The sequence below is a fragment of the Tauraco erythrolophus genome, chromosome 19 (genome assembly GCF_009769465.1).
Source record: "Tauraco erythrolophus isolate bTauEry1 chromosome 19, bTauEry1.pri, whole genome shotgun sequence".
Lineage (NCBI taxonomy): Eukaryota > Metazoa > Chordata > Aves > Musophagiformes > Musophagidae > Tauraco > Tauraco erythrolophus.
In genome coordinates, this window is record NC_141483.1 from 13,856,556 (window position 1) to 13,875,498 (window position 18,943).

The window sequence follows — 18,943 nt, forward strand, 5'->3', positions numbered from 1 at the left end:
CGCCCGGAGCGGCAGTTCCGCGGGGGACGAGTTGTCCCAAGATGGAGCCCGGCAGCCTCCCGCTCCCGCCTCCAGAACCATCTGCTGCATTGCTCTCTTTTTTAATTTTTTTTTTTTTTTTCCTTCTATTTTTCCCTTCCTCAGGGTGAGGGGTGCAGGAAAAAAAGAGAGGGCAGCAGCAGGGTGTGGGACAAGAGTATATTTAAGTAGGCTGCATCCTGCCCTGGAAAGGCGTCAGGCTCGTGATGGGGCACTGCCTTGTGCATCTAACGTGCTGGGATACAGGAACTCCTACAAGACAAGGATACGGAATCTCCCACAAAAAGTTAACACACTGGCCAGTACTTTTAAGTACTAGCAGGGGGCTCTGACATCCTACCTGTCTCACCAATGGTTTGGTTATCCCTCTCTCTTTGCTGAAATTTGCATCACATTGAACTCATTTTGTCAGCATTCCACACTCCAAGTCTCCTTATTTTAGGAAAATCCTACTTCAAAAGAAGCAAACCAAAACAAACACTCTGTTTCTGACTTCTCAAGTTTTCCTGACATCTCTGAACCAGCTTCCTCAGAGTTTGGCCCCAAAGACAACTTAATTAAAGACCTTAGAGAAAAAATGTCTTTATTATTAACCAGGTTTTTTTGCACTGGATTATGTGCCTATTGGCCCAGACTGCTAAATAACATCTACACAATGTTTCTTTCATGTTTCAAGAATTGGAAATAACTGTACAAGGTTAAAGTACAAAAGTACACAAGACAGTGGACACGAAATATCCATGTATGCGTTTACCCCATCTGCTGCTTGGTTTGAAAAGTAGAACTTTAACTAAAAAATACTGTCCTTCTATAGTTCTGTCAAGTTTAATGGAAGTGGGTATAACCTGATTACAACACTAACACCAGAATCACTGATCTGATATTTACAAAAAAATTGTATTTTTCAATAAATTAAAGTCAATGCAACACCCATGCAAGCTAGAATGCTAGCTTTTTGGTGAACAAGGACCCAACATTTGAACAAGAACCTTCCATAGTCCCAAACTTTAAAACTGCTGCTTCTTCTGTTTTTTTTTTTATTTCAAACTGCATCCATTCCTCTCATTGAAGACGTAAACCCCAATCCCATTCCTCTTTGCGTATGAGTTTGTGATCTTGCCATTTCATACTGTGCATCTAGATTTCTGAAAACCTCCTCCTGTTGTTTCAGCGTTTTGTAACTCTCTTCATCAACTGAACTACAGCCAGCTTCATCCTCACTCTAGAAACCAGACAGAAGAGAACAAACATTAGCTGTGTAGGAAGTGGTGTTTTCATATACTACAGGTGTCCTAAATGTAAAAATTTTGCTTTGTTGTTTTCAAAAGAATTCCAGCCTTTGGTTTTATTGCTGGAACATTCCAGTATAGCTTGACTCTCACTGTCGTAAGAGGCCTTCATCCAGGTGCTTTTTCTAAGTCATTTAAATACATGTTTCCAATCAACTTGTCTATACAAGGTAACACTGTTTATCACATTAAGAATATTGGTTACTGTCACCACTGTTGTTACAGATTGTAACAGGTGCCTTGTTAAATTCTAGAATTTAACTTACATTCAGATTTAGATGCTGCTTGTGAAGTTCAGTGAGAAATATTTAAAGTTCTTTATATCAGGTAGTATCAGGTTAACTTAACATCTTTACTGATTGAGGTACACTTTAAAATAAAAGAAATCACTATCCTACAATTAATAATAGGACTTACACATTCAGAACTCTTTACCTTAATGCCCATCAGTTTTCTGAATTTGACATTTTGGTCCTTGTTTCCAAAATTTAGTTTTTCCCATATTTCTGCAGACTGTGATTTATCCTGCACAAGTTAAAAAAAGATGTATCACCTTTTCACGTAAGTGTCTGTTAATATCACAATACAATAGCAAGCAAAAAAGCAGTATTAAAAACAAGCCCATTGTGTAGTCATAGCACAGCTGGAAGTAAGAAGTTTCCTAGTCACATCGACATTCCTGCAGCATCCTCAGAAACTCTTTGCAAGGGAAGTCTACTTAACCATAGGTTCCGAAACAGAGGTATGTTCTTTACTCGGGTGGATCACACTCATTTCTATGTAGTTTGGAAACCTTGTCAGAATGCATGCTTAAAGCGAGTTATGGAAAAACAAACTTGCTTATTACAATTCAGCAACATACAGTACAATTCAGGAAGAACCGCTTGGCATTCGGGTTTCTTTTCCCCTCCCTTTTGCCTCCCATCAATGCCACATGAACCAGTTTCAGTTTTTCACATCTTATGAAACAGCTTGGAAAAGCTAAGTGAGCTTGTTACATAACAGATGCATGATGATACTTAATCTCATGTAACAAACACACTTCCATACTAGCATAGTCTCAAAAGACAAAAATACAAATTGTCAAAGCACCAATTTTTCCATAGTATCTATCAGCAGGCAAAACCTGTACTCAAAATTCAGCGATCTTCTGAAAAAGTAACTGTCACAGGAGCCTTTTTTATTTGGTGGCCTGTACTTCTCTAATTGCAAGAGCATTTATTCGACACAGCAAAAGTCTGAAGGCTTATTTGTATTTCTAACTTTTGTTAGTGTTAGTAATGCATTCCTCTACTCCTGAAAAGTGACTAGCAAGGTTTGCAGACTTGTTTTGGAAGTCTGGAATTGGACAGGATACAACAATGAAATGAAAAATCTCTACCGCCTCAGAAAGGACAGGTCAATTACAGTTACTACAGCTTAGGGATCACTTTTCAGTAAAAAGAGACCATCTGTATTTGTTATTTAGTTGCAAGTTGTAGGCAAACTGACAAATGTTAGGTTAATATCCAGTTATACCTCTCAGTTTTATGACAACAGGGGTTTTCCTAAGGCTTGCATCACAACCATTTGTCATTGAAGGTCTAGTTATCTTAGTCCTTTCACTCCTCAAGTTTTACTTTAGGCTATTTTCCTGGAAATAATGTTAACAAGCATCCTTAAACTGAGTGCAAGATGTTTTGAAACAAGTTCTATAAAAGTAAGAAAAGACAACATTACCCCTTCTTTTTTGCCTTGCCAAAGCATCTTCCGCTTTTTCTCTTGCTCAGCAAATTTCATGGGATTCACTGCTGCTGGGTTGTAATAGCTAGGTACAGCTATTCCAGTCTCTGCTAGTGCTTTTGCTTGTAGTGCTGCCATTTGAGCTGCCATCGCTATTTGAGGAGTTACTTGTGTTCCCGACGCCAGAAGAGCAGCAACATTGATAACAGAACCCCCGGTGGCTGCAGCTGCTGAAAAAGAAAGACAATTTGCTATCAGACAGTAAGTTCAGACTTTTTGTGGTTTTGATTCCCCTCCTTCTCAAAAAAACCCAACTCAAAAACCCCAAACACTTCCCTTCACTTGAAGTAAGTTCAAAATGCCCAAATAACAAATGTGTGATAAAATATATGTTATTTGTAAATTAAGAAACAAGTCTCCAATATTTTCACTTTTAGTTCTGGTTTACTAAAACTAGTGTACCTCATGCTTCTAAATACCCCTGAGCTTTCATTAAGCTTTGCCTAATGATGCATAAAGGAAGGGTCGAATGACCATCACAAAATCATTTACCAGCATAATACATACTGGTTTTGTTACCAAGTTATCAATACTCGGTGATACAAAGTCCTGTTCGTGTTTTTTCGTTGTATTTGTTTGTTTTAAATTTTGTTTTTGGAAACACTTCCTAGTTCTAGTTGTGGTTCTTATACATGGACAAAGTTAACAATTTTACAAAAAAGACAACCTGCACATCTGTTGGACAGGACTGTAACACAACACATAAGCCTACGCTATTTTTCCCCCACACTATTGTTTAGGAATTAATATAATATACATGGCCTACCTGCAGCCATTTCCTGTTGCTTCTGTTTTTCAACCATTTCTTTCTCTCTCTGTTCCTGCAGTTTCTTTGCTCTTTCCAGTCTAAAAGTAAGTAGATGAGAATAAAAACATTTAGACATACAAAATCAACAACAGCAGCTTATTTATGCTACATATCATTAAAATTGTAACAATTTCTGACCTTCTGGCTAATGCTTCCTGTGCATCCATAGCTGTATTTCGTCCCCGAAAAGGTGGCGGACTCGGGCTCCGGCTATGACTCCTGCTGAATCTTCGAGGCTTTTCAATTCTTTTCTTTCGCTCTCTGTAACCAAATTTAACAGTTGCTAAAACAATGAAGGTACATACATGCTTTAACATTTCATAAAGTGTTTGATCATAACTTTGAAAAATTGCTTCATGATTAACTTGGACAGCTCTCAAGAACAGCTTTCACACTAGAACAGTGTAACAGTCACATGTGCCTTGTAACAAGATAGAGCTAAAACTGAAGATTTCCAACTGCACTATGTAACAGAACGTGTAATTCTGGGTATTCATCTACCCTCTTACATTTAGTGTTTAGAACAAATAGATCTGGTCATTTTTCATTCTAAAACCTCACAAGAAAAAACGCTGTGTAACTTTCTGTAAAGTCAATTGCAAGAAAACTGTAAAGTGCATCAAGTTACAAGAATGCTTCAACCTTAAGAGACCTCACAGCACTATAATTATGTTAAAAATAAGCATTTTAAGAGGCTCAATTTAAAAACTAGAATAGTACCCAGGGAAATTACTATTTCTCTCCCCTCTGTGTACTCGTCACTTAAAGTGCTTTGGACAACTGTTTGAAGGCAGCTATCAAGCTAAATGGCAGAGCTCGTTAAACATATGGAATTTCTCCCAGGTTTGCTCTTGAGGAGAGCACTGTGTAGAGAACTACAAAGCATTGATTATCTGAAGCCTGACAATCTGGAAAGAACCCAGTTAAAATATATTTTTAAGCAAAATCCCAAAGTATTCAGTCCAGTTCTCCATTAGTAACGTTCTCCCCATCTCCTCCCAAGTAGAAGTCATTCTTACAACACATACATCTAGTCCCATCTAAGCAACAGCCACTCAAAATATCAAGTGCTATTAGCAGTACTTCTCTTTGCAGGTTCATTAATATCTACATCACAAGAGAAGGGTTTATCCCTGTTTAAGCCGCTGACACAGATGTTTTGAACAAAAGTCACAGATACTGGAAATGTGCAACAAAGTTTAAGTTACAGGAGAAATCACTCACATTTTTCCCAGATTTGCCATAAACAGTAAGTTGAGATGCACAAAGATGTTTCTGCAATTTTATACTTAAATGTTACTATCAACCACTTGAGATAAAAGCTAACTGAGATAATAGCTAACTTGACAACAGCCACTTTAAATGGCATTCTGTTTCTTCTGTTTGCAACTTGGGCAGCATCTACAAACACCATGAAATGTAGACTGAAGTTACAAAAAGAGATCCTTGTTTACATGACAAATCTGGTAGAATACAAAGGAGGCGAGACTTATCTTTTCATAGAAGATGACAAGATGCAGATTCAGGCACTGGGAAGTGACAGATCTGCATTCCTGAGATAAGATGTAATGCATGTTTCAAAGATACCTTCATTTTTCCCGTGCTGACTATTGTAGTTTGGTCTTGTCTTTGGTCTGATGCTTTATTGCACTGGTAAACATCAAGGAAATAAATATTTGAGCTTTTGTATTTATGTATTTCCATTTGAAACAAGCAGATGGCGTCATGTTTTCCACCTAGCATTTAATCAGAGCAATGCCACAAAAGAACTGCCAGGAGGGTCTACAGGCTCACAGAACAAAAAGATTAGTTTAAATGCTAGTAAGGACAGATCATCTGAAAACATGAGCTTGAGATTATGCAAAGAACCATCAAGAGAAGGTCAGGCTCTACTATTTACAAATGCTTCTGTCATATCCTGTTAACTGAAACACAACAAATACTGCATTTCCTGAATGAGGGAGTTCATTTCACAGTTGAGTTTCAACAGGGTAGGTTTCCATATCATGGTTATCTGGCTTGTGAAGGGTTTTCCTTAAGGCTTGTCCCATAACTCTCTTTCCAAAGGCTTCACTTGAGCCCAGAACTTGATGAAGTGTTCTAGCTATTGTTAAAAAAGACTTACGCTTCACTTATTTTCCTTCTCTAGGATTTGTGAGACAAAAACAGTACTTAAAGAAGAAATGGATTCTTGCAGTATGTCCCTCACATCCAACAAGGCATGTTTCCAGTTGAAGAAATTCCTAAGCTATGACTATTCCTTACTTTTCCTTTCCACGTTTGCCGTTCAGGTAACCTGAATTCCACTGCAGAAGCAAAAAACTATTCTGGGACGTGAAGTTTTCACAGAGTCAAACACAAAATGTTCCAAGTGACTTTTAAAAACAGTCAGTGCACATCATCTATAACAACTGGAAATAATGGGGAACTGAAGCCTTATGCATCACACTGAAGGTGGCTTAAATACCATTAATGCAAGTAACACATACACCAATCGAAGACCCAGCTCTACTCACCCCAGCTGATAGTTTGGTAGAAAGTGCATGCCAAAATAAAATACGACACAAACCACGTAATTCAACTAGTTCTTCAGAAAGATAAGTCTTCTGAACAGTTTCACAAGTGATGACGTAGCATTACACGAGTGTGCTAGATCCTTAAGTCTCCAATGATCCACCGTAATGCTGAGTAGCCATAACCAACTTCTACACCCTTTAAATACGCAATTTAAAACACTCTAGTGAAAATACTGCTAAATAAGCTGGAACACTGGAAACACTTTCTTGGGAGCTCTGGAGGGACACCAATTTGCATTCAAACTGCTTGTTTGACTTCAAAAAAGTAGGAGGGAAAACACACAGCTGTCACAGTCGTTAAGTCATACTTCGGCTTACTCATTCACAACTTCCTACAGGGTATTAAGAATGCAAAGGTGACACATACAAACAGATTCAGAACTCTACACCAAAATACTCAATGATTCATCAGTATGGGAAAACATTAACTGCTACACAGTGATGAAAACCTCAACTCTAGCATATTCCAGGTAAGGTATAGATCTCAACTCTGTCAAACAGACCCAAAACACGCCAGCATGTGTCTACCTAGAGCGTTTCAATCTCTGCTTCTAGAATTTAAGTTTAAAGAAGAAAAGGAAAGACCCAAGATAGGGAGGAAAATCAAAATGATAGTGTCATGTTGGACTTGACAAAAAGGAGCTGGTAATCACCAACACAATAGTATATTCAGAGCAGAAACAGCCCATCTGACTCAAAATTCACCTTAACACTACGCTAACTGTGCTAGTTCGCAGACAAGACAAATTTTTAAATACACTGATCAGAAACTAGTCAGCTTCAAAAAGTTTATCTTCTCTGACAGCCAGTGATTTCCAGTTAAAATTCCCTTTTATGATATATACACCAACAAAAAGAAAGAAATACGATAGTATTTTTAAAGTTGTGTTTTGCCAACCACATTACTTTTATATCAACGCATGAAAGGGTTAGTTGTATCTTATTCTTCAGTTTTTCCCACTTAAGTATCATTTAAATAGCCTATTTAAAATTGTGGTCTCAGAAACCAACAAGAGCTTGAACTCTGGTAATCATTACTACTCAAAATACTGAGTTAGTTCCTTCTACTTTCTCGGTCAAAAGTTCTAAAATGGTGGTTTTGTAAGACACTCACAAAATAACTAGTTAAGCATTTCTAACTGCTAACACAAAATCACGCTATGGAAAGTTGAGAATGAGACACTTAAGCTACCTAGGACAAATGTTTCTGTAAGAGTACGCAAACTACCCAGGCCTGTACCCACTGTAGCAATACAGCTGAGAAAAAGCCAAATGGATTTAGAAACACTGGACAGGTAGTAACCAGCAAACCCATCGTTATTCTATACATCAGACTGTCACAGAACATTCAGCCAACCACCGCCACTAAGCGTACATATGTGGAAGTTAACACTTACCTGCTTCTACTCCTAGTTCTGCTTTTACTTCTACTTCTATGTCTGTGTCTAGATCTTGATCTAGAGCGGGATCTTACACGCCGTTTTCTCTCTCTGCTGCGAGATCGGGATTTTTTCCTATCACGACTTCTACTACGATGACGTCTGAAACACATGTCCCAAATTCTTACATATATTCTCCTGTTTAAATTCAGCTTCTACTTAAGGACTTACATACAGGTTCGTCACCAGAGGGCAAAATGCATCAGGCAGGGTGGGGAGACCGCAAACTACACAAGGAAGAGTTCATGTCTGGAACAGTTTAAGTTGTAAGACTGGGAGATGAAATGGGAAAGGAACCAAACACTACCACCAGTCACAACAGACAAGTGAGATACGAAGAATTTACGTAAACAATCATACTCCTCGATATAGCTATTTTCAATTGTTCATTAAAGTGTACTCAAAACAAACACAGGACCAAACTGATCTGATACAGGAGTCTTAAATTCAAGGGAATAAAGCCCTCCTCCTCCCCATGGTAGTGCAATACCTTAGGGAAGAGATGTCCACATTTCAGCCTGCGAGCCACACACGGTCCCCTCAGCACATCATTAGCTGAAGCATGTTCCTTGCTATCATGTTTGCTACAGATCCCTCAGCTATGAGCAGAGCTGGCTGAAAAGTTCTGGCAGCAGCCTGGTTGTCTCCAGCAATTCTCCTACCCTTAGTGCCTGCTAGGTGGCCTACGGTGCAAGGAGGCTTGGACAGCACTGTCTTGCTTTAGGAGGTAAAAAGCCATGACATCGCTAACGTGTATTTTCTTTCCTGTCACTGACCACAGGGAACATTTAATACACTCTGTTTATACATATTCTATACTGTGTGTAGTAATTACAAACATAAGACAGAACACCTACAGAAAGCCTTAGAGATATTTTGTACTTTTACTCTGAACCAATCTGAAAAAAAAAAGCCATGTAGCAGCAAATGCACTACCCAATGAAAACTGAAACATGCAACATAAATAGATGTTTTAGAGTTAAATAATTCAGCTGTACTTCAGAAGCCTGCACAAATTCTAAACACTGCTTTCACAAATGTACTTAAAGAACGATCATGTAAAACAACCTACCTTTCACGAGACCTGGATCTTGAATGACTCCTCCCTCTTGATGACTTTCTCTCTTTGCGTTTATGTCTATCCTCACCATTTTCAGATGAATTTAGGCTCTCTCTTCCCTTGTCAGAAGAATGTTCTTTGTCATTGTGGTCTTCAGATTTGTGCTTCTTAGAGGACTTCTCTTTGGATTCGTGTCTTCTTGCCTGTTTTAAGAAGAAGTTGGTTCTTTCAGGAAAATAGTGCAACAAAGAGAGTTAGTATGGGTATCAGAAGATAAAAAATGATAAGCTGTGATGCAACATTAGTAACCTTAGGAGTGTGAATCAATCACAAGCGATGGCTATTTTACCTAATGCCACCAACTACCCAAAGTTGCAAAGGCACACTATAATTTTTCCCCCTTTTCTCTTCTCCCCACTGTCTAAATGATTTCTAAACCATCCATCAAGGTATCTTTACAATGTTTCCATATAGCAGTTCACAGCATTGTAACAAAACCAACTGTCATCCTCAGTCACTGTCCCTATTCCAAACACATAGTAAGTACCTGGCAACTTATGAAAACACGTATATATACACTGACATTTGTAGTGACTATTTAATATTTGCCTAATCCTACCACATAGAAAGTTTCTAAGATTCACACGTAGTTTCAGACACATACTATTTTGCTTTTAGAACTAAAACGATTGTCTATCCATCAAGAGGTAATTAATTTTTAGAGGAAGACTCTCTTCAGTCAGTAACTTCGAACAGTTTTTAAAAAGCAAAGTAATAAGTTAGATGTTTGATATCCAATTTTTGGTATTTAAAACTAACATGCATCACTCAGACTTCCCACAGTAGTTTTAAATTAAATATATGCTGCTCCTCTATACCGCAATTTCCTCCTGCAGTGCCTCTTAAAAAAAAAAAAAAGAGATTCCTTTTTATAGTCCCAATGCCAAAAATACTTAGCAAGGTCAGGCCTGATTTTTGCCAGTGTTTTCCTTGGAGACTAAGGCATGACATCAACACCTTTTCTTAATACATCCAGTTTATTTTGAAATCTTTCTAGCACAAAAGCATAGCCAACTTAAGTCTTATGTTTAAATAATGTTTTGTTTCAAGCCACAATTCAAGCATGATACATTCATTTTAGACTAAAACCCAATTCTTAAGAGGTGGGTTTTTTTTTCCCTTATGTAAATCTGTTAACTACTCATAAAATCTTTCCTATAATCTTAACTCTCTCTCAAACAAGTCTGGAGAAGATGCTATAATTAGCTTATGCTCACTTATTCAAGCCTTTCTAACTATCCATTTCTAAACGTATTTCATTACAGTTCTTCAAGTATACAATAATGTTAGGTATTTTTCCTGCTTTTACAGTATTTTATTCTGAACTCCTTGAAGAATCAGTTATTACATAAAAACATATCTGAAGTTTGAGATGTTATCTGTACATTAATTTTAAATATGTATTTCCATAAGTAGTTGTTTTGATATACACATTAAAAAGAATTACTGATACTCAGTATTTAGTCTACAAAGAGCTTGATGTTGGAAATTAATGAAAACAGTACATCTACTGCAGGACGTTACTCCCCACCTGCTCACTCTGTGAAACTTAGGAACTGCTAAATAATTTAAGGTTAGATCCAACAGCATGGCAAAACACTAGACATAATCCTATGCAAGGACTTTTTCTTTAAACATTAAACAGATTATTTCTTTTTTTTTTTTTCCAAATCACATCTTTCAGACACACACTTAGTAATAAACCACCATTATATCCCATAACGGATTTAAGATATTTTTAAGGGAAATGAGTTTGAATGACTAATAGTTACCTTATCATGAAGTAGGCTTATAATTTTGCTATCTGAGTCTGCAGCGTCTTCAGTTCAGTCTCTTCGCGCATTAGCACGCTGAGTATGATTTATTATAGAAATGTTATCATGTGAGCTAAACAATATATTCAATTTCACAAAAACTCTCCTAGATTATTTTTCTTTTCCTCCTCCTTTTTTAAACAGAGCTTCCATTGGAACAGGGGAAGGAGAAGCTCCTGACCCGGGTAAAAAGTTCAAAAGTCCCTCATCTGACCCAGCCTGCTATTGCCCCACATGGCTTAAGCTTCTCTGTGACTATTTCGATGTTCCTGGTTTGCTCGTTTCATCTCTTCTCTGGTGTGCAAGCCAGTTATTTTCAAGGTATTATTGATGCTGTCTCTTCTCACTCCCCTGTATATATCTCACACATATTTATTTATTTAAAAAAAGAGACAGCCCTCTGAAATTTTTGCTGCCTACTGTCATGTTTTCAGCTGACTCAGCTTGTTTGTCAAGCTATGACAGTCTTTACAATTAAAGAATGCAATAAACAAAGCTCAGTCAGGTGGGGAATTGGGTTTTTATGTACTTAAGTAGATGGGTATTTATAATTGAAAGTCCTGAACATTGGCCAGGAATAAAGCCACCCAAGGCTTTTGGTTAATGGAAGCTCTGTGAAAGTCATCAAGAACACCATTCTACTACTCCACATGAATTCTTTCTTTTGGCTGTTTCCACACAGGGGAAAAAAAAAAAAAAAAGAAATTAAGTTACTAGTTTCTGAAAGCATTTTTCTATAAAACTATTACCTTGTCAACATGATGGCTGCAATCATGCTTCACTACGAAAGGATCTCCATATCCATTTTTAAGCTTAAAGTTTCCAATTTCTTGTACTTACCATAAAGTCATTTATATAGGTTTACATATATGTGCATTACTACAAGATACTTTTTAAGATGTATTGTACAAATACCTAAACACTACAAAGTTTTAATTACCTCTTTGCTTCTGCTCCGGCTCCTGTGTTTCCTTCCTTCAGTATCTGGAGAAGAAAACACGTTATTGTTATTTACCAAGTTAAAGAGGAGATCAGCTGGCTATAATCTTTCTAGTTGCTTTTAGTTGTTCCGCTCCCCAAAGCCAAGAACAGAGATTTAGAAAACAAACAGCACTATTTGAATATCTACTGCAGAAAGCCAACTCCAGCTGTTATTCTCAGTTCTTTGTTTGCATTTATTTAAGCTCTTATAGTGAAAAACTAGTCCATGTCATACTCCAGTCACATCCTTCAGCCAGATAACCTTATTTTTGTTACAGCCATGCAAAAGTATCCCTGTCTAAGCATATCTAATTAAAACAAAGACAAAGTAGTATGGGTTTCTATTTGGTGTTGTGTGTGTTGTTCCCCGCCCCCATCCCCTGAACACTGACCTTTTTCCTTGGCACTTCTATCATTACAATTGAAAAGTCTCAATATAACACAATTGAGACACAAAACCAAAATTAGTAGTTTCATTTTTTCCCAGTTCTAACAAATGACTAGAGCTAAGTCCGTATATTATTTCAAAACCGCTTTAAAGATCTCTCAGTTCTACAAGCACACACCAGAACATCATTAAGCAACTTTGCTTATATGAAGATCATACCTGACTTCCGTCTTCTTTCCCTCGACCGTGAGCGAGATCTTGAATAATGATGCTTTGACGTTCTCGGAGAACTAGAGGCATCTGATTGTTCCTTTTTCTTCTCTCCTTCTGGAGAGGACTTTTCTGGGGCTACTCCATCTCGTTCTGTATCACTACCCTACATACGAAAACAAAATGTTTAGAAATCAAAAACTTAGGCCTAAAAACCAAGGAACACTATTTACTTTGTACTTCCTCTGAAGACACACTAAATATTACTTCCTGTAAAGACAATCTCTTGAGTAGCCATCCCACTATTAGTTAGGTAATAGCTTGACAGCCTTGCAGTGAACTGTGTCACTGTATACAGATTGATTTTCCAAGACTTTTAATAAAGAGAACTAATATATAGCACCATTTTGCTCTCCCACTACATTAGACTGCAATTTACTTTTTCCATGCGCTTTTGATGGTATCAGTAAGACTAAACTCTGATCTCCAGATTTCTCTACATGGTGGTGTTTGTGGGTCAATTACCTTTTAACAGTTACATGATTAAAATTACTCAATACTGTCCCAACAGATCTAAGGCACTTCACAAGTTAAGGCACTAAGGAGGCATAGAACAAATCCTTGCAGTATTTTGAAGTACAGAATGAACTTTGGAGTGAAATGAAATGAGGTGTGTTGTGTTAGTGTTAGGTAGCTAACTCTGGAATAAGGAAAATCTTCCAATAGTATCTCCATGCAAGAACGTGCATTTTATGAGAGTACATATAGGTCACACTCATCTGTCCCAATAATTTCTGGTATCACGTTTTTCTTAGATGACAAAACCCAAGATGTTCCCTCCATCCCTTCTAAACCTTGACCTAGGAGGACTAAACCCAGAAATTTATCCTGTGTAGAGCAGTCAAGACTGCTTTGTGATTCAACGCTGAGAGAAGTTAATGCGTACGACCGGCGTACAATGCAATGACAGCAACAGGATGGAAAAAGTAGAACGCGCTTTCATGAATCCCTTTACAGATTCATTGGTCTCTCTTGTTCTGATCACACAAATGGCAGTCATACTCAAACCTTCTGAACACGGTGTGGTTGCAGACAATTTGGCTAAGGACATAATTTGGCCCAGAAACACTATTCATGAAGATAATTTAGCGTAGCAGAGGACTCAAACTTGCATGGTTTTCTATGTGCTGCAGTTTTACTTGCAGACCGAACAAGATGTGAAAACCTCTCAAATGCTGATTTATATACATTACTTTGAAAACAAAGCAGCTAGTTTTTCTTAAACCACAACAGATATTACAGGTTGTCATGAATATCTTGTGTATTAATAGTATACGTTCTTCATAACATGCTACAGGTAAATCTTTGCATTTATATTTCCGCTACTACTGCTTAGTGCGCCCAATTCTTTATTAATTTGCATCTGTACAAAGATACAGCTATATTAAAATCTCTTCAAGAGAGATAAAGCAGCTGTTCACTTCTCCATTTGCATAGCATAGCAATATCTAGTTCAAAACACACCAGCATATGGACAAGACCAGTTAAGACTGCACCTGCAGCAGAGCTTTAACTATAGTCTCAGTGATGCTTCTGAATACTATCAACGCACCACCCACCATCCTGAAAACTTTAGAATATTAGATAAAGAGTGGGAACTAACTCCTTTATTTGTGATCTTAGCCATCACAATCCTTGGCATTTCACACCTATCCATCATCTGCTTATCTATGCTTTCCCCTCTTCTACTCAGTCCCTCCCTTCATCTAAGGTTTCCAAAAGACTCAGCTAGAACAAGTTTCAAAGGAATGTTGAGATTTCTATAAATTTACATTTCAAAGTTACTTGAGAAGGGTAAGAACACCAGCTGACAGTCTAAGTTAACTGTGCTTTTAAACATAGTATCCAACTGAAACTGAGTCTACTGCCACACTTTCCTGGGCTACCAGTCTCATTATTTATATACATTGCTGCTCATTAACGCCCTTACGCACTGCACTTTAGAGAAATCTCTCAGCTCTACAAAAACAGACAGCTAAAAAAGGCTGACAGACTTCAGCAAGACTATACTCAGTTCTTCGATGGCCACAAGCTCAGTTTCATCGAACAAGTCCCTCATCTGCTACTTGACAGGCACTATCTTTGAGGTTCCTGTAATCTAGGTGTAAAACTACAAGTCCATAGTTCTTCAAGTCCTTTTACAGAAAAATCTGTCTTATTCTTAACAAGTAATATAAACGAAAAAAGTATCATTATAAAAAAAAGAAGGATGAATTTTCTCTAGAAGTCTATGGTCCTCTTGTTTTGTTTCATGACTGGTCAAACTTTCAAGACAACAACTTAAAATACGAGATTAAACACCACAAAGTACTTAAAGTCAACTTTGAAGAGTTTTATCACTTCAGACTCTGCTTCGTTTTATTTTGTTTTGTTTTTTCACTCAAGACTACTTAATAACTTTTGAAAAAAATTAACCACGTCAGGTTTCTTAACTACTTTTATTAGTTTTTCAACTCACTTATGGGACAAAAATTTTTATATGTTACCAGGCCACGCAAATTTTAGAAGATAATAAAGCTACATTCGTAGGTCACGCATGAACACAAAGGACAGTAATAAGCACAGCAGTAGGGTTTCCTATCGATAGTGACCATAAACACAGCAACATGGGAGCAAATAAATAATCACTGGGTGCCAGAAGGCGCTGAAAACAGCAGGCTTATGACCAAACACAAAGCAAAATAACAGGACAGGGAAAGCTACAGGAAGGAAAACTGAGCATGGCCCAACCACCAAACCGACTCGTTCCCTCCTCCCCTCCCAGGGGACCTGCGCCCACAGCCCCTCTGAGAACCGTCCGCTCCTGTAACAGTAACGCGCGTCTCCTCAGGCAGGGAACGACAGGGCCTGAGCCATACGGCCTCCTCGCTTCTCCCCAAACCCAGCGAAATGAAACAGAAACTTCCAGAAGCAGGGCGAGAGGTAACGGGTGAAAAGGGGCCACCCCCTCCCCGAGGCCCATGATGGCGCCGGCAAGCGAAGGCGCGGCGGGCGCCATTTTGTCTCTCCGCGCACACGGCTCCCCGGCCCAGCCCTCCCCATCTCACACACTCTTCCCTCCCGGCCCGCGGCTCCCCCTCCTCAGCTCGGCTCCCCCCAAAAACCCCAGCGGCGAGCACCACTCACCGCCATGACCGAGCGCCCAGGACGCCGCTCCCCCTCAGCAACTCCTCACACGGAGCGACACCTCCCTCAGCAGCAACAGCCGCCGCGCTCGCGAGCCGAGGCGACACGCCCCGCCCTCCCTCTCCCTCCAGGCGCCCGGATGTAACCAGGGGCGGGGGAAGGCGGCGGGGAGTTGCGGTGCACTCTGGGAGACGGATTAGGCGGTATCTTAGCAACGGTGACGTTCGCGTTTGGAGGAAGTTTGGTCCGCGCTGCGGTTCGTAGCGTCCGCCGGGGCTCCCGCCAATTTGAAAGCCTGAAGCGGCTGAGGGAGTGCGGGAACGATTCGTCACCGGCCTCCGGGGCCGCGGTGAGGAGATCGGGGGGGGGGGGGGGGGGGCTCGCGGTTCCCGTGGGCAAAGGTGCTCGCTGCGCGGTGGGGGCAGCTCTCTCGTAGTACAATAAACCTCCTAAAGGCAGCCTTCCAGTACCTGAAGGGGGCCTACAGGAAAGCTGGGGAGGGACTTTTTGCAAGGGCGTGTAGAGACAGGACACGGGGCAATGGATTTAAACTGAGAGAGGGGAGATTTAGATTGGATATAAGGAAGAAATTCTTCCCTCTGAGAGTGGTGAGGCACTGGCACAGGTTGCCCAGAGAAGCTGTGGCTGCCCCATCCCTGGAAGTGTTCCAGGCCAGGTTGGATGGGGCTTTGGGCAACCTGATGTAGTGGAGGGTGTCCCTGCCCATGGTAGGGGGGTTGGAACTAGATGATCTTTGAGATCCCTTCCAACCCAAACCATTCTGTGATTCTGCTTTTCCTCCTAGACACAGAATCACGGTAGAATAATCAATAATTTGTGTGTGGTCACAAAACTTTTCTGCTTTACGGTGTGTTCCTCAAACGTTTGTCATAGGTAAACATGTGGAATGATATTGAGCTTCTTGCAAACGATGACACAGGGAGTGAGAAGCTCCCTGTAGGTTTGGGGCATGAATGTGGAACTGCGTTGTACCAAGTGGATACGCTGCTTCAAATCACGTCTTCAGAAAAGGTAGCACTCATCAAAGCTTGTTGTTCTTTTCCCTCAATAATTACCAGGTGTTCTTTGCCATGTTCCGTGAAGTGTTTCAGTTGTGAGATGTGACAACCTTTTTCCTCTCAGGTCTCCGTTAATCCGCAGCTGTACGCGTGCAGCTCACGGGATGGCAGCATCATTGTTGTTGACAGGTCGGTGGCCCTTCTTGACAGCACTGGGCAGTCCCTTCAGATGCACGTTCAGTTTGGTAAGTTCATTTCTTTGGAATTCCACTGGAAGTTAAAACTGACTTTTAAAATATATATTAGGTTTGTATAGGAAAATACAGTCAGTATCTTGCGTATCTAATTAGCCTGTAAAAGGAAGGATTATAATAAACACCCAAGTAATAAAAAATAATTGCTGGTTCTGTATACAATTAACTGTATTTCCGTACAATTTAATTAGAAACTTCACTAACTTTTCACTGAAATGGGAAAAACGAATGCCAAAACCACTCCCTATATGCCCTTTTCTGTACTTTGTTTAACGAAAATAAATCATTTTGAAGAAATCTGGGACACTCTATTGTCCAATTCCTGTGTTTCGAATATGAATGTCTATCCATAAAAATCCAAATCTTAATATTTGACATTTTGCCTTGTAACTTTTCAGATACTAATGTGGATGTAGTTGGTATGTGTCAAGAAAAACAATTTCTTGTGGTTGGTGAGAGAAGTGGCAATTTCCATCTTATCCACATACCATCAAAACAAACTTTGCTAACTAAGGTGCAGTAATTTTTCTATTATAGTTTTGCTGAAAACCTTTTGTTCTCAGAATATCTTGATTTTTTTCTTTCTTTCTTCCAAATATCAAAATATAAACATTCTTGTGTTTGTTTTCTAGTTTGAACAAAAACAGATTATAGGGATAGTTTTGTTCTCATAAGTAACGAATAAGGAAAATATATTTAGGAATGGCATGTATAATCAAGAACCAGTTCTTCATGAAATAAAAAAGTTTAAAGTTTGAACTGATGATCAGTATTTCAAATAATTATTTTTCTTCCAAATAAAATACAGAATAGTAGTCTTAATAGTCTTTATGTTGATTCTGGTTTAGAATTTGGCTGGAAAATCTTCAAGTGAAAAGACTTACTTAGATCTGTTTATTGAAAAAGATAATGCAGATGCAGGTAACAATTTGATATTTTTTTTTTCCTTTACTCAGTTTTTGTGGGTTTGTTCCCCTTTAATGTCTTTCAGGAAAAGGGACTAGAAAAATAATCAGATACAACTTTACCTTGCGTTTCACGCTTTCCTGTAATGATATTTATCTCTCATTATTTTACAAATGTCTTAGGAAACAACAAAAGTTCAGAACTCAATACCCTTTCTTTTGAGATTGTGCTAAACAGGAAAATTCTCAAAAAGGGAGGATTCCTTCTGTCTCCTCCTATCAGACCTCAGATTTTAGTAGTTCCTGTTCTATGAGCTCCCAGTTTCATTCTGTCACCATATAATATATTTAAATGTAGTTTTGTCACGAAAACAGAATTTTCTGTATGATGGATGCATACAATAATCATAATTTAAAAAAACCTCTAAGATATACAAACTTATTCTACTCTTTGTTGAAGGTGGCAAAATTTTTGTTTAATAGCAGTCTAAGCTATTGGTCAGATTTTGGTTTTTTTTGGTCAGTTATTTCACTGTCCTATTTATAAGTAGTCTCTTTATGGTTATGGAATACTTAAGTTTGAAATATTTGTATTGGGGTTTTTTTTAGGTGTTTATCATATGTTCATTCTGACAAGCAATGGATTCTTCTGCATTATGTGTCTCCCACTTGCTAAAACGCAGGAAGGTAGGATGATCTACAAATTACTTGGGATTTCCATTTGAACAGGAAGAGCTATATTAAAAAAGCTTTTCCTTGCATCTTTCTAATGGGAATAAGATATTGAGTTGGGATTTTCTATGTAATCTTAGTTTGTTTTTAACAGGAAACTGATATACAACTAGTTCTGTAATAAAATTATTTTTGCATCCTCCCAAATGCAAAGGAATTATCCTTTGGCTTATATTTCTCTGAGTCACCGCTTTAGAGAAAGTACTGAATACTATGGAAGCAGGATTTTAAGTTGTCATCAGTCTTAACAGTATTGAAAAATATTTGGAATAGTTTGAATGTTTAATGCTGTATAATTACTAGCTAATTTTCTGTAACTCAATATTGTGATCACTAGAAATAGTCCCTGTCAAAGATCCTAGCTCAAGTGTTTTTCAGCATCATCAGGTTAAACTATCCTA

General features: G+C 38.6%; 2 protein-coding genes across 8 annotated transcripts in view; one reads left to right on the plus strand and one right to left on the minus strand.

Annotated features, from left to right (window-relative positions):
* Positions 1 to 603: 603 nt before the first annotated feature.
* RSRC2 (arginine and serine rich coiled-coil 2) lies at positions 604 to 15,731 on the minus strand. Its single transcript, XM_086623292.1, has 10 exons — positions 15,633 to 15,731; positions 12,456 to 12,612; positions 11,808 to 11,851; positions 9,006 to 9,196; positions 7,892 to 8,035; positions 4,057 to 4,179; positions 3,877 to 3,956; positions 3,048 to 3,280; positions 1,764 to 1,853; positions 604 to 1,261 (listed from the first exon to the last, which is right to left on the minus strand). Exons 1-10 carry the CDS (start codon positions 15,636 to 15,638, stop codon positions 1,082 to 1,084), a joined length of 1,248 nt encoding a protein of 415 aa, XP_086479418.1. The 5' UTR covers positions 15,639 to 15,731; the 3' UTR covers positions 604 to 1,081.
* A 119-nt stretch (positions 15,732 to 15,850) lies between these two features.
* The window catches only part of KNTC1 (kinetochore associated 1), a 40,342-nt gene continuing 37,249 nt past the window's right edge, over positions 15,851 to 18,943 (plus strand). For all 7 annotated transcript variants that reach the window (XM_086623687.1, XM_086623688.1, XM_086623686.1 and 4 more), the window contains exons 1-6: positions 15,851 to 15,981; positions 16,527 to 16,664; positions 16,776 to 16,896; positions 17,304 to 17,419; positions 17,754 to 17,826; positions 18,420 to 18,497. In XM_086623687.1, the coding sequence (XP_086479813.1) occupies positions 16,533 to 16,664; positions 16,776 to 16,896; positions 17,304 to 17,419; positions 17,754 to 17,826; positions 18,420 to 18,497 (520 nt within the window). In that variant the 5' untranslated portion in view covers positions 15,851 to 15,981; positions 16,527 to 16,532. The remainder of the gene's footprint in view (positions 15,982 to 16,526; positions 16,665 to 16,775; positions 16,897 to 17,303; positions 17,420 to 17,753; positions 17,827 to 18,419; positions 18,498 to 18,943) is intronic.